Source organism: Malaclemys terrapin, chromosome 14 (genome assembly GCF_027887155.1).
Source record: "Malaclemys terrapin pileata isolate rMalTer1 chromosome 14, rMalTer1.hap1, whole genome shotgun sequence".
Classification (NCBI taxonomy): domain Eukaryota; kingdom Metazoa; phylum Chordata; order Testudines; family Emydidae; genus Malaclemys; species Malaclemys terrapin.
In genome coordinates this window covers 34,480,506-34,494,572 of record NC_071518.1, presented here as the reverse complement: position 1 = coordinate 34,494,572, position 14,067 = coordinate 34,480,506, and the positions used below count along the sequence as shown (strand labels likewise).

At 38.6% G+C, this 14,067-nt stretch overlaps 1 protein-coding gene across 1 annotated transcript in view; it reads right to left on the bottom strand.

Annotated features, from left to right (window-relative positions):
- Window positions 1-14,067, bottom strand: part of DNAAF1 (dynein axonemal assembly factor 1) — a 44,453-nt gene that overhangs the window by 10,150 nt on the left and 20,236 nt on the right. Inside the window, exons 3-8 of the mRNA XM_054049281.1 lie at window positions 11,561-11,695; window positions 10,914-11,052; window positions 6,590-6,681; window positions 2,982-3,203; window positions 2,045-2,211; window positions 861-982 (exon numbers count right to left, since the gene is read on the bottom strand). Of these exons, the coding sequence (XP_053905256.1) occupies window positions 861-982; window positions 2,045-2,211; window positions 2,982-3,203; window positions 6,590-6,681; window positions 10,914-11,052; window positions 11,561-11,695 (877 nt within the window). The remainder of the gene's footprint in view (window positions 1-860; window positions 983-2,044; window positions 2,212-2,981; window positions 3,204-6,589; window positions 6,682-10,913; window positions 11,053-11,560; window positions 11,696-14,067) is intronic.

The window sequence follows — 14,067 nt, the reverse complement described above, 5'->3', positions numbered from 1 at the left end:
TCATATCTCCTTGGTCATCTCTTTCCCAAGCTGAACAGTCCAAGTCTTTTTAATCTCTTCATACAAAAGCTGTTCCATACCCCTAATAATTTTTGTTGCCCTTTTCTGTATCTTTTCCAATTCCAACATATCTTTTTAGAGATGGAGCGACCAGAACAGCACACGGTATTTAAGGTGTGGACATACCGTGGATTTATATAGTGGCATTATGATATTTACTGTCTTATTATCTATCCCTTTCTTAATGGTTCCTAACATTATGTTTGCTTTTTTTGACTACTGCTGCATATTGAGCAGATGTTTTCAGAAAACTATCCACAAGAACTCCAAGATCTCTTTCTTGACGGTTAAGAGCTAATTTAGACCTCATCATTTTGCACATGTAGTTGAGATTATATTTTCCAATGTGCATTACTTATCAACACTGAATTTCATCTGCCATTTTGTTACCCAGTCACTCAGTTTTGTGAAATCCTTTTGTAACTCTTCACAGTCTGCTTTTGACTTAACTATCTTGAGTAATTTTTTATCATTTGTAAATTTTGGCACCTCACTGATTACCCCTTTTTCCAGATCATTTATGTATACGTTGAACAGCACTGGTCCGAGTACAGACTCCTGGGAGACTCCACTATTTACCTCTTTCCATTCTGAAAACTGACCATTACTCCTACCCTTGGTTTTCTGCCTTTTAACCAGTTACTCATAAACAAGAGGACCTTCCCTCTTATCCTGTGACTCCTTATTTTGGTCACATTCTTCTTCTCCACGCATGACAAAAATATTGATTAAAAATGGAATGTGTGATCATTAGTATTTAATCTGCATTGCTATGTAAAGAAGACTTCACTATTTCTCACCTGTCCTTTGGAAAAACTGGCCTATCATCCAGGTATGTTAACTGTTTTAGTCGAATAGTAAGTGTCCTTCTATAATTAGGAATTTTCTTAATCACTTCATTTCCCATCAAATTCAGCACACGCTATAAAAGCAAGGTACATAGTTTTTTTAAAAAGAGGTAAAAATTAACTTCTGATAGGCACTTTCTCTATAATCTGTGAACCTAGGAGGCTTCAAAAAAAATGAGTGATATACCCTAGCATGCAAACAACATGGGGAAAACCTCCAATCATGGACAAAGTTGCATTAATAATATTTGATTTTTTTTAAACTGCTACAGTAGTATTTGCTGATAACCACAGACCTAATCTTACTAATTTCCTATTCAATCTAGCTATCTCCAAACAGTTTTTTGATAGTTAAGATTCAGTTTAAATTACAGTATAAAAATTATTTTCCATCTCATCAGGGCTATCTTTGTTTTTACAAAGAAAACAAACTTGCACGTACAATACAGAGAAAAAAATGTCCATGAGACTAGAGTAGGTAGCATTAAGATTACAATAAGGGTCTTTGACAACAATTTGGAGCTTTTCTAACTGTACAATACTTAGTTTTTTCCCCTAGAATTCAAATAATCTATGGAACTTCTTTTAAAAGTTCAGGAGAAGAATCAGAGAAAATATTTAGAGACTATAACAAATCAATGGCGCTGGGTGAATTTTGGGGGGAAAATGCTTTATTTGTTGAAACATGCAGCTTCAGGTTGACTGAAACTGTTTACAAATTCGGGTTGAAATTAGTGAACAGTTTCAGCTGGGGAAAAAATATTCCAAAGAAGTTGAAATATTTTATTTTGAATTTTAGCTAGGTTTAACTTAAAAAAAAAAAAAAGAGCAGGGGAGGGGGAAAGCTGTGTGTTTAAAAATAACCAAAAACACCTGATGTCTAAATGTATCATTTTGGGGCAAAACATTTTGTTCAACCCAAAATGATATGTTACTTTTTCAGTGAGCCAAAAATTCAATTATTTGCCTAGTGCTACTAACCATATACTTTATCTCTAGAGCACCTTCTTCTAATGAAGATGAAGTTCTACTATTATTGTGTATTGGGTTCTCTCTGATAAGACAATTTAATGAGGCTATTGTCTCTAACTCATGTAGGTGAACATATACAAAATCCTCATGTATATTTTGCTTACCAAATCAGGCATGGTCTCCAGGATATTTAGAATATTTGGATCATCTAACTTGTTGTGAGAAAGGTCAAGGACACAGATAGTTGGGCACTCCTGCAAGTGCTGTATGTCTTCCACTGTTTGTAACTTATTGTGAGCAATCTGCAGAGTGTGCAGAACTGTCAGACAAGCTGTTGGACAATAACAATACAATGAAAGGAAAATTAATTCACAGCCTTCTGTGCAAGGAGAATTCTCTGGACAGAGTAGAAAACTGCTGCTTTAAATATCATGACTATTTTTCACGTTGTGACTGTTTCATATATATTTGATGTCTGGCAATGTATTTCCAAGCCTTTCCCCCCCACACACCATTTCTGTTTCTTTATCACAAAGCCTAGAATGCCTGAATTTGTTTTAAATGCATATTTATCTTTTGAACTAGTCAATTACACAGAAGCAAGAGCTACTATTTCAAGTTACATCTAAAACACACAAGTGGTGGTGCATAGAAATCCCTCTTTATCATGTCAAGTGTAGCTACCTCAACATGGCATAAATTCCTTTGTAGTCAGGAAAGATTTGGCTATCATGTCCTTGGCCACTAGAGCACATCCGACTTAAAAAACAAATGAAAAAGTGCTAGATAAAGAGGAATGAAACCAAAGGATTCAGTAGGTATTCCAAGGTAAGGAATAACTATATAAATTGTTCAAGTCATCACTGTAAGTAACTGTAAAACCTGTTCTTTTGATCAATTAACCCCTCCAAAATTTAAATTTTAAACACATAGGTTTGACTTTCCATCCAAAAGCCTCCCTGAAATTGCTTCTGCACTTTTTGCAATATTTTAACCCAATAAAAAAAAACCCTGCAAAATATGATCACTAGTCATTAGTAAGTTGATGCATGGAAAAATGAATACAACATAAATGAAACACACTACACTAGAAATACTTACAGAGGTTTTCAATGATCTTGATATAATTGTTACTGAGGTTGAGTGAATCCAGCTTTTGCAGGGGTTCCAGGTTTTCAATTTTATTAATTAAATTGAGGTGCAAGTAGAGGCAGCGCAACTCTGTCTGAGCCTCCAGGTTCTCAATTTTTGTTAAACCATTGCATTCAAGCCATAGACACTTTAATCCTGTATACTCTTCAAGATTCTCAAGGCGGTCAAATCCTGCAGAAAACAGGGTTTAAATAAGAAGAGATTGGCTGAAAATGAGTATAGAGAAAAATTAAGCAATGATGCTGATGTAAACTGTGATCCATGACAATGAGGGTATAGCTTTTACATAGTAAAATTGTGAATTGACATAGTAATCAATAGTTCTGTGTTAAACCACAGTGTCCCTAGTGAGTGAGTCTGTCACCTGTGAAGCTACAGTTTTAAAATCAGCGGGGTGAGTTACCCTGAGAAATTTTCTTGGGTCTGGAGACTCCCTAGGAGCACACACAGAATGAATACAATGGCCACAAACACAGTCACAAGTAAGGAATTTTGTCCATATTATAAGTTTCACTAAGCAGATAATCAATGTTACAATCACCAACACATATACAAAACCTGAAAGAGCCCATGCAATACCCGGCACGGTATTCTGTACACATACAACCATTAGATTTACAGCTAAAACAGGTGTTAGAAAGGAAAAATTGGCATCTTATTGAAATTAGTAATATGGATCAAGCAAAGCAAACATTGAACAAATTATTAGATGGAACAGATGCAGTATTAACCACCCCTGTAGGGAGGGAAGGGATGGATTGTTGTCCAAAGTATCCTCACTACATTATTTTTGCCTTATGTTATAGGGGAGGAAAGATTAGGACTTTAAGGGAAGAAATGCCCAGAGACCAGCCTGGTTCAGTCCAACCTGTTTCTATCCCTCTTCAAGCCACAGTTAATCCAGTAGCAGTGTCCATAGCCACAGTATAGGAGAGTATTTATGAAGATAAGCATAGCATAAAACCATATCAAGTACCAGAACCTCCATATGTTTCTGTACATCACCAACAGCCTGTAGAAACAGTGTATCAATCCCCCGAGCTTCCATATGAAGAAACTACTAGCCCTTAATTATACATATACAAGTTTTAAGTTATATTTGTAGTGAATTATAGTGCTTGCTTCGTATTGATATATAATTTGTGCGTGATGGTTTCTTATTTTTCCATAATATTCATCCCATCAAAGAAGGAGGCTTGTAGTCAATTAGTGTATTTAATAATTTATTAGAAGATTTATTGTTGTGGTTGTTTTCCCAAACAGAGCGCCGGGGGGAGGGCGGCGAGCCCTGCCGGGGCTCCGCTCTCCCCAGTGGCCAGAGTGCCGGGGGGAGGGCGGCGAGCCCTGCCGGGGCTCCGCTCTCCCCAGCGGCCAGAGTGCCGGGGGGAGGGCGGCGAGCCTGCTGCGGCTCCGCTCTCCCCGGCGGCCAGAGTCGGAGCGCCGCGCCGCCCCCCTCCAGGTGTCGCCCCAAGCACAAGATTGGTGGGCTGGTGCCTGGAGCCGGCCCTGTTAGTCACAACAATAAATCTCTATGAAATGATTAAATAAACTAATTGCTACAAGTGTAATTAGCCACTGGAACAATTTATCAAAGGTTGTAGTGGATTCTCATTATTGGCAATTTTAAAATCAAGATTAGAATCAAACAAACAGGAATTAATTCAGGGAAGTCCTATGGCCTTTGTTACACAGGAGGTCAGACTAGATGATCACAGTGGTTTTTTCTGGCTTTGGAATCTATGAACTGCTCTCATTGAAGTCAATGACAAAACTCCCAGTGACTTCAAGAATCAGGCCCATCAAAAAGGAAGCTTAAAGATTTACAAAGGTGATGATTTTAAATGTCAAAGAAAATATGTTGGCATAATGGCACAAACAGTGCCACTAAATGGGAGATGGGCTCTCTGGAGACTAGCATGGCATATATATATATAACCACTTTTAAGCTGTTATGGAAAGGCTAGGTATACCACATAAAAATGTCCTTAAAGACAACAAAGGGCACCATTCACATTAGCTCTAGGAATTCTTTTTTCCCTTTATTAATACTAGAATGCAGAAAGTGAAGTATCCACATTTGGATATTGTTCACTAATAACAAAACTGAACGCAATGTGCTTACATTTTTTTTCTGGGCATTCTTTATGCATCAGTACATAAGCTCCTGTAGCTGAAAAACAGTCTTTTTCTAAAAGAACATTTAAGAAGGAATAAGGTACATTTTTGCTCATGAGATATTCAGGACCAATATTTTAAACCAGGTCTTTAGAAGTGAGAAGCTAGTGTTTTGATTCAATGTGCCACCTAGATCCCACCTTAATTTATAGTAACTTGTTTTTCATGAATATTGTTGGTCACAGTTCAGAAGTTAAAAGTACATTTAAAAGAGTAAGATTCAAATTTAGATTAACTGGGTGTCTGGTTAGATTAACTCAGGGGTCGGCAACCTTTCAGAAGTGCTGGGCCGAGTCTTCATTTATTCACTCTAATTTAAGGTTTCGCGTGCCAGTAATACATTTTAATGTTTTTAGAAGGTCTCTTTCGGTAAGTCTATAACTAAACTATTGTTGTATGTAAAGTAAATAAGGTTTTTAAAATATTTAAGAAGCTTCATTTAAAATGAAATTAAAATGCAGAGCCCCCCCGAACCAGTGGCCAGGACCCAGGCAGTGTGAGTATCACTGAAAATCAGCTCACGTGCCGCCTTCGGCATGCGTGCCAGAGGTTTCCTACCCCTGGTTAACTGGTTGTCTGTAGCAACATCACAACTGTCAAACCAGAACATATCAGTACTCCCTCAGTTCCAGTATCTTGCCTCCAATACTGGCATGTTTCAAAATAAGTTGAAAACATTCCAAAAAGGCACCGAGGCAACAGTGATTCTCTGCTGTCTGTGAGCTGAGGGGTGAAAACATGATCTTTTATCATAACAGAAAAAATTGCTTTCTAACCCCACAGAAAGTCGTATAACCTTAACCATGAGGCATAATAACCCTAGTATTTTTGGCCTATCTAGCCAGCTCATGTAGCTACATATGCTGGGTTTTTTTCATATATGTATATAAACTCGCTCTCAAAATTCCACAAAAGCCATAAATCTGATTGATTTCAGCTGATGATGAATATCACAGCTGACTAAACAGTGTGTAAAGAAGAGTATTTCCTTACGTCAATTTTAAATTTGTTGTCTTTAAATGAAGAATCACATAACTGGCTGATACACAAGTGCCACAAAATTAAACAGAGTTGTCGCTGAATCCGCTAGCCTTGGTCATTAGAGTCTTATCCTGCACTACGTTGAACATCCTCAGCTCCCGGTGAATTTAATGGAAGCTGGAAGATCTTCCAGGATCAGGCCTTAACACTGATGCTGAAGTACTTTTGTACATTGCTATTGACTCAGCTTCACCCCTAATTAAATTTCCCCATCAAATTAAATTATATTTCTAATACAATTTTCAGATACCTTCCCTCAATGAACCTTATTCAGATCCCCTGCTATATTGCTAGTTAGAACAATAATTCTGAAATGTGATTTTTGTGTGTGTGTGGCTTACCTTTATAATGTAAATATAGTGTGTCATTCAAACATGGGGTCATGTATAATTTTTGCTGTTTGCAGATGTCTCGCAGGAGCTTTTTCGTCATTCTAAAATATTAACAGGAAGCATGAACAAGTTAAAAAACCTTTAAATTATAAAACAAATTCTGGAAGCTTTAATATCTGCCTGACTTCAAATAGCTGAACAATCTGCTTCTTCAATGACATGTAACTCATTAACGGCTTTACCCTTTCAGAACATTACTCAGAGTTCAGAACATTACTCAGAGTAATCATATAGTAGTTATTTTAGAACTGCTTTCCATTTCTGCTTGTTTAGAGTGCACATGTTTTGCTTATCATTTTCTATGCTGCTAAAAAAAGAAAACAAACAAGAAATTACATAGGCTATTAATATTTCCTCATGAATGTAATTAGCTAAGCAACCACATGATCTTTTTGTTAGAACTTCTTTTTCTCTTCCTCTACCCACCCCTTAATTTTTTGTTTCCATTTGTTGTGTCTTGTTGTTACTTAGCCCCTGAATCTATTACTAGCAGGCAGACCCCAGTGTCCATGTACAGCCCTGTGGTGGGGCGATTACCCCACACCTAGAGAGACTGGGCTGCGGCAGGCCTAGGCGCCTGCGTAGATGCGCGGCCAATCAGGAGAGGGCTTACTGGGAGCCAATAAGAAGGCAGATTGGAGCCAGCCAATCAGAGCCCGGCTTAGCCATATAAAAGGCTGCCCAGAGCAGGAGCAGTCAGTCTGTCCCAGGCCTTCAGAGGGGAAGGTCTGTCTCCAGAGCTGGGAGGCCAGCACCACGGACAGTGCAGTGCAGGCCAGCCTGAGAGAGTGGGAGAAGGCCCTACTCCATAGCCTGCTAGGCGGCAGGCCTGGGAGGAGGAGGCCTAGCGTAGTGAAGAGCTGTTGGGGAAGCGGTCCAGAGGGATAGTCAGAGGAGGAAGGAGAAGGAAGACAGTGAGACTGTCACACGAGGGCCTCTGGAGCGGGACTCAGAGTAGTGGGCGGGCCTGAGTCCACCCCCCCTTTTCCCCCCTTTGTTCGCTGTGCTACCCCACGCACAGCCACGGGCCGCAGGGAGCGGCCGGTCAGAACCACACCAGATCCTAGACGGTGAGGATCGGACTCGAAGGTGTGGGGCTGTTGTTTACCCCCCCCCGGAACGGGGTGTGATTGGACAAAGGGACACTGTCGGAGGGCAGTGCTCCGGAAGAGGACGCTGACGTTGGGAGCAACGCAAGTCCGTGCACCCCACAGAGGCGAGACGACAGGCGGAACGCCACCCAAAGAGGGCGCTCTACTGGCGCAAAACTAATTCCCTGAGTCGGCCAGGAGGAGGCGCCACAGCGGTGAGCTACTGACCCTGTCACAAGCCCCATTGAAGTAAATGAGGCTCTGCATGGGCACAGTGATCTACCCATATGGAGTCCCACATGCAGGATCAGTGCCCCTGTCTCTTTTAGTAATCTGTGTATAACCTAACACATGTTGGGTATTATCAAAAACAGAACTGTTTTAATATGTAAGCTTTTAAACTTAAATAATTAACATATATAGAATATACAGTAACTCCTCACTTAAAGTGGTCCCTGTTAATGTTGTTTCGTTGTTACGTTGCTGATCAATTAGGGAACATGCTGGTTTAAAGTTGTGCAATGCTCCCTTCTAAGTCGTTTGGCAGCCGCCTGCTTGCAGGAAGAGCAGCCTGTAGCAGCTAGCTGGTGGGGGCTTGTAACCAGGGTGGACCGGCAGCCCCCCCATCAGCTCCCCCTATCAGCTTCCCGCTCCCCTAAATTCCCTATGCTGCAGCCGCCCAGCAGATTGCCGACAGTTCAGCTGTCCCTCACCCTACTGCCATGTGCTGCTCCTGCCCTCTGCCTTGGAGCTGCTCCCAAAGACTCCTGTTTGCTGTGCAGGGGGGGGAAGGGGAGGGCTAATGTCAGGGTGTCCCTCTGCTCCTGTACCCCGCTTACCCCTTCTCCATATAGAGCAGGGCGGGGACACAGACAGAGAGAGAGAGAGAGCTTGGGGCAGCAGCTGCCGTCTCAACTTCCTGATCCAATTAAAAAGACAATGCACTTAGGAGTGGGTCAGCTTACTTAAAGGGGCAGTATCTCTCTCTCTCTCCCATACACAAGGTGTGTGTCTGTCTGTCTCTGTCTGCTATGCTGTCTCCCTTCCCCCGTGTTCGTGCTGCCTTGTGTGAGAGGCTTCATTAACAACAATGTGTTTACCCCTGAGGGCTCAGCCAAGTGCTAGTTCATCATTTAGCAGCAAGGTATTCCCTGGGAAATATCCCTCCCTCCCTCTTCCACCCTCTAACTTCACCACCTCAACCAAGCTTCACGATCATCATAGCTGTGAACAGTATTAAATTGTTTGTTTAAAACATACTGTGTGTATATCTATATAATATATATTTTTTTGTCTGGTGAAAAAAATTTCCCTGGAACCTAACCCCCCATTTACATTAATTCTTATGGGGAAATTGGATTCACTTAACATTGTTTCACTTAGTCGCATTTTTCAGGAACATAACTACAATGTTAAGTGAAGAGTTACTGTATTTGAAACAAGCTGAAAATAATTGTGTCTTTGAGGAGACTTGATTTTACTAAAATAAACCTGTCTAAAAGATTAAAAGAGAACTTTAGTAATTTATCCCTACATACAGTACAAACTTGTATCTAGTTTTGTTGTGATTAGTTTATAACAAGTATTAGATATTACAAAATTATATTTCAGGGTTACTGCTCTATATTCCTGTTGTTAATACAAAAACCGCATAGGTTGAACCTTAAAGCCCCAGTCCTGCAAAGACTTAAGCATGTGCTTAACTTTATACATTGAATGGCACTACTCAGTTGCTTAAATTTTTGCAGGATTGGGGCTTAAAATGGTAATATATTCTTGTCAGGAAGGCAGGCCCAAACTAACACAGTAAAGCTGAGGGAAAACTGGTAGAATCAGGACCTTAAGAAATGAAACTGCATTTAGAGTTTTACTTATTACACTGGAATAATTCTATATTTCTGAGAAACAAACAGTTCTGACACAATTGACTGGTCACTTGAATTCACGATACAATAGAAAATGTGGGCAACTGTCAGAATGTATAAACATCATGGGGCTGAAATACTCCCAGAAGATCTGAAGATTCAATAAGAACTGAAGGGGTTTATAAACATTGAGCAAAACCTCTACATCTAGATCATTCTTTAGTGTTAGTAGACAATACAAACTATTTTATGCATGACAGATCATAGTGTTTTGTTTTACCTATTTGCAACATTTCACTGCTTTTCGGTATGAATCTACACTATTTGAAGCCCTTGAATTAAATTCTTGGCACCTCCAGGCAATGTATAGGCTCATAATAAAATATGCTACTTCCTTTGGAAACACAACTAATCTCACTATATACAGCATATGTTCCCTTCCAATATTTTTCATATGAATTTAGTTCTTCTGAAACGTGTTGGCTGGTAACCCAAGGGACTGAAATTCTGTATATATCTACAGCCTGATCCACATCCTGATGAAGTCAGTTGGACTCTTTCCTTTGACTTTAAAAAACGCGGCAGAACAGGAGCTAACAGAAATGCAATGTTCCCCATATTATCTCCCACCAACACGTTAACAACTGTAATTCATATATCATGTCCATTTAGTAATTGGTCTGCCCGCTGAAACTTTCAACAAGGTTACCAATTAGTACTAGTTATAGTGGCAGATTTTGTGGAGTGCACATCTGTCCACAGGAGGGAAATGGACTGAGAAAACTAGCCCATTTCACATCTGCCACTGCATAAACTTCAGATGGTAAAAATCTATACTAACTCAGGACAGATTTGAACCAGAGTCCTTGGAGAAAAAGAAAAGATTTACATCCCACCCCTTTGAGCCACCTACTACGTTTCCTTTGTTAAAATTTTTCTCTGAATTTGAAATATTCATACTCAAGTTGCTAAACAGTGTATTGTCTGAAGTGGTACTGAGAAAGGGTCCAATCCTACAGACAAAGCTTCCATTAAGTCTGCACAATTGTCCCTGAAGCCATTAAATAACCCTTCATGGTGTATTCAAAATGCAATTTGCTACTACGGACATCAAAAAGCAGTATGAATTTTGTAAAGTGTCAAGGACAATTTTTGATTTCTTGATTGGCATCAGGTTCATCTTATATACCATTTTGCTGCATCATTTAAGATAACCACAGACAGCAAGATCTTGGCTCTACTCAAGTCAATGGCAAAACTTCCATTGGCTTCAATGAAACCACAGGTTCACTCATTAATAACTTTAAAATAAATTACCGAAGGCAACCTTTGTTTTCTTCTGCCTTGTGACTGGATGAGTTGGTCACTGGTTTATGATCACCACTTGACTGCTGCTCATTATGTTGATATGTTTTGGACACAGTGTGTACGGTTTTCTCTTCAGATTTAGTATCTTCTTGTTTTATGTAAGAAAAAATATTGCCATATAACAGTATGAATGTGAAATTTACATTGTTTACTTTCTAAAGAGAAATATTAATTTTTAAAAAGTCCATTTCCATAAAAATGTTCAAGTAAAAGCAGTCTGTCCCAAAAAACATTTAACTTTTTTTAATTAAAGAAAATTGCAGCTTTTTTAGAAGCAGTAGCTATTAATCACAGACTAAGAATATTCCAATATTTTATTTATTGCTTACCTCTAGATAAGCTTGAAGTGAGCTTTGATATGGTAGTATCTATGACTCCAAAAATGAATGGTAACAATGGGAGCATTAGTATCAGAGCTCTTGTAGTTTCTTGTTGCAATGATATGATTGTTGCATATTACAGTTATCCTCTTAATTACTGGTGATTTGGTATTAGTATAGGACTGCCAACCTTGCATGTAAAGAAACTAAAATAATAGTACATCCATATTATTACAGGGCACCTTAGTTGTTAGTGTAGCTTTTTCATACAATTACCTGTTTTTACATCTATCATGGTATCTCCAGTACTGTAATCATTCAAAATCTCTTCTGACTTCCTTTGTACAGTCACATCATCTTTGATTCCCTCTTCAGCCTCTGGCTCTACATCTTGTGATTGGGACTGTAGTTCTGCCATTTAGAGAGAAAGAAATAAACAAGATGGCCTCAGCAAATATATAAATATACAGAGCTAAATCAGACTTTCAGTTACACCAGTTGGGAGTTCATGGAAGCTGTCTGATTATAACTAAGGGCAGAATTAATTCCATAGTAAAAATTGGAAGGTCATTAAGCAGGGTGGATTTGATTTAAATCAAATTTAAATCAAATTGATTTAAATCATGATTTAAATCACTAGTCAGGAAGACTCGATTTAATCATGGATTTCTACATAAAAGTGCATTCTTGTTAGTTGTTATAACCTTAATACATGTTCTTCACAACTCAGAGGTAGGTTTCATTTTTAGAAGGTACACGCTATACATTTTTTAAGTGATTTATTTTGAAAACTTTTCAGATTAGTTTTACAGCTATATCAGAAAATGAATGATTGTTTGGTTATTTCATTTATGAAAGGTAATTGAAGAAGGTATTTATGAAGTCATTGGGAGATGAACTATCTCCAATTCAACAGGTTAATCATTAATATTGGAGCATTTTCTTGCCATGCTGTATTAGGAGGAGAACATCACTAGACAGACATTTAAAATGATTTATTTAAAACAACAACATTATGTATTCTGGATTTTTTTTCTCCAACAGCAAACATATAATATTTTAACAAAACAAGCATATGAATTTTTGAATTTAGTTAAACATTCAAGTTTTTTAAAATCAGGTTTGTTTTTGTTAAAATTGTTTTTAACTAAAATAGTTAAATGAACTAGTTAAAAAAACCCACAAAAATTAAATCGACTATGTCAGCGAGGTCAACGTGAGAAACTTAAAATATTGTCTTCTGCAGCTAACTCAGTCATCTTCACCTTCATTTTCCTGTTTGTTCATAATCTGAAAAAGAAAAATAAGCTTTCCTGCTTTTTCAGGTCCCAAACCATTTCTCAATTTGGAATGAATTAGTCCAAAGGAAGAAAATATTTTTTTCTACACCGGCAGAAGAAGCTACTGCTGTTAAAAGTGAGATTATCACTTCAACAGTCTCTGTATCCAAGTGCTTAAGTGACTTCCACCAGTTCACTGGTGTGACTTTCTTTAAAACATCATCAGCAAAGATATATTTCTTGAATGGTTCACCCTTAGTTCTGAAGTTTATTATAGTTGGCATTACAGAGAGATGATTGCTGGATGTCCATGTCATAGCCAACTCCTCTTCTTCAGCAGTTAAGGTTTGACCCTGGTACCGAGTATTGAGAATATCTGCAAGAAAATGAGCTGGAGATAGTGCTTGTCCCATTCATTTTTTTTAATGCTTGTAATTTAACTCTGTCATTGCATATTTCTCTTTTTAAGATCTCACTCAGTTCCTTCCAAATTTCAACAGTGTCAGCAATAAAACATTTCCCTGCATTTTGTTCAAGGCTACAGAAATAGGCTTCAGGGTACTCAGCATGTGTTCAACGTTTCTCTTAAGCCCAATGTTGAGAACTTTGGCTGTGACAGTGCCATCTATTTTTCACGATTTTGTTCACAAACTGTCATCAGATTAGGCCAGTTCTTGATATAGTGCTCAAAACAGTCCACTACTGAGTTCCATTGCACGTCTTGTGGGAGAGTTAGCTTGGTTCCTCCCACTTTTTTCAGAGCAGCTGCTGCAAAGTGGTTGTTACAGAAATATTTTGCAATTTCAACAATATTAGCTTTTATTTCTGGAACACTGAAGTCTTTGGCTAGGAGTCGCATCAAATGAGCACCGCAACCGTATGTTATTAGCTTGGGACTCTCGTCACTGTCTTCTAAATAATGTCTCCTCATCCTGGATACATTTGCAGCATTGTCTGTGACCAAGCTGCGTACTAGACATTTGAATTTTTTTCACAGTTTGTTATAGCTTTTACTGCTACTTCTTGTAAGTATTCTGCTGTGTGTGGATTTCCTGATGTATCAATTGTTTCTGTAAGGAAGACATTCCCTTCTTCTGTTGTCACACAAGCACATACAACAGGATCATTGTGGACATTGCTCCACCCATCAAGACACAGGTTAACAATTGTACCCTCTAGACATTTTGCACACTACTCCGTTTCTCTTTCAAACACTTTATCCAGCAATTTGCCTGCAACCTCTGCTCTGTTGGGTGGACTGTATCCTGGTTTTAATGACTGAACCATGTTAACGAAGTGTGGGTTTTCAATCATACGGAAAGGAGAGTTTGTTGCATAAACAAACCGGGCAATTTTTTCATCAATAACCTCTTTTTGTAATCTGCTGGTACTTATCTATGGTTGTTTCTGGATGATAGATTTTTTTTTTTCTTTTTGCTAAAGGTGATATACTGTGGCTGTGTGACATACATGATGTGACTGAAACACTATCATTGGCAGATA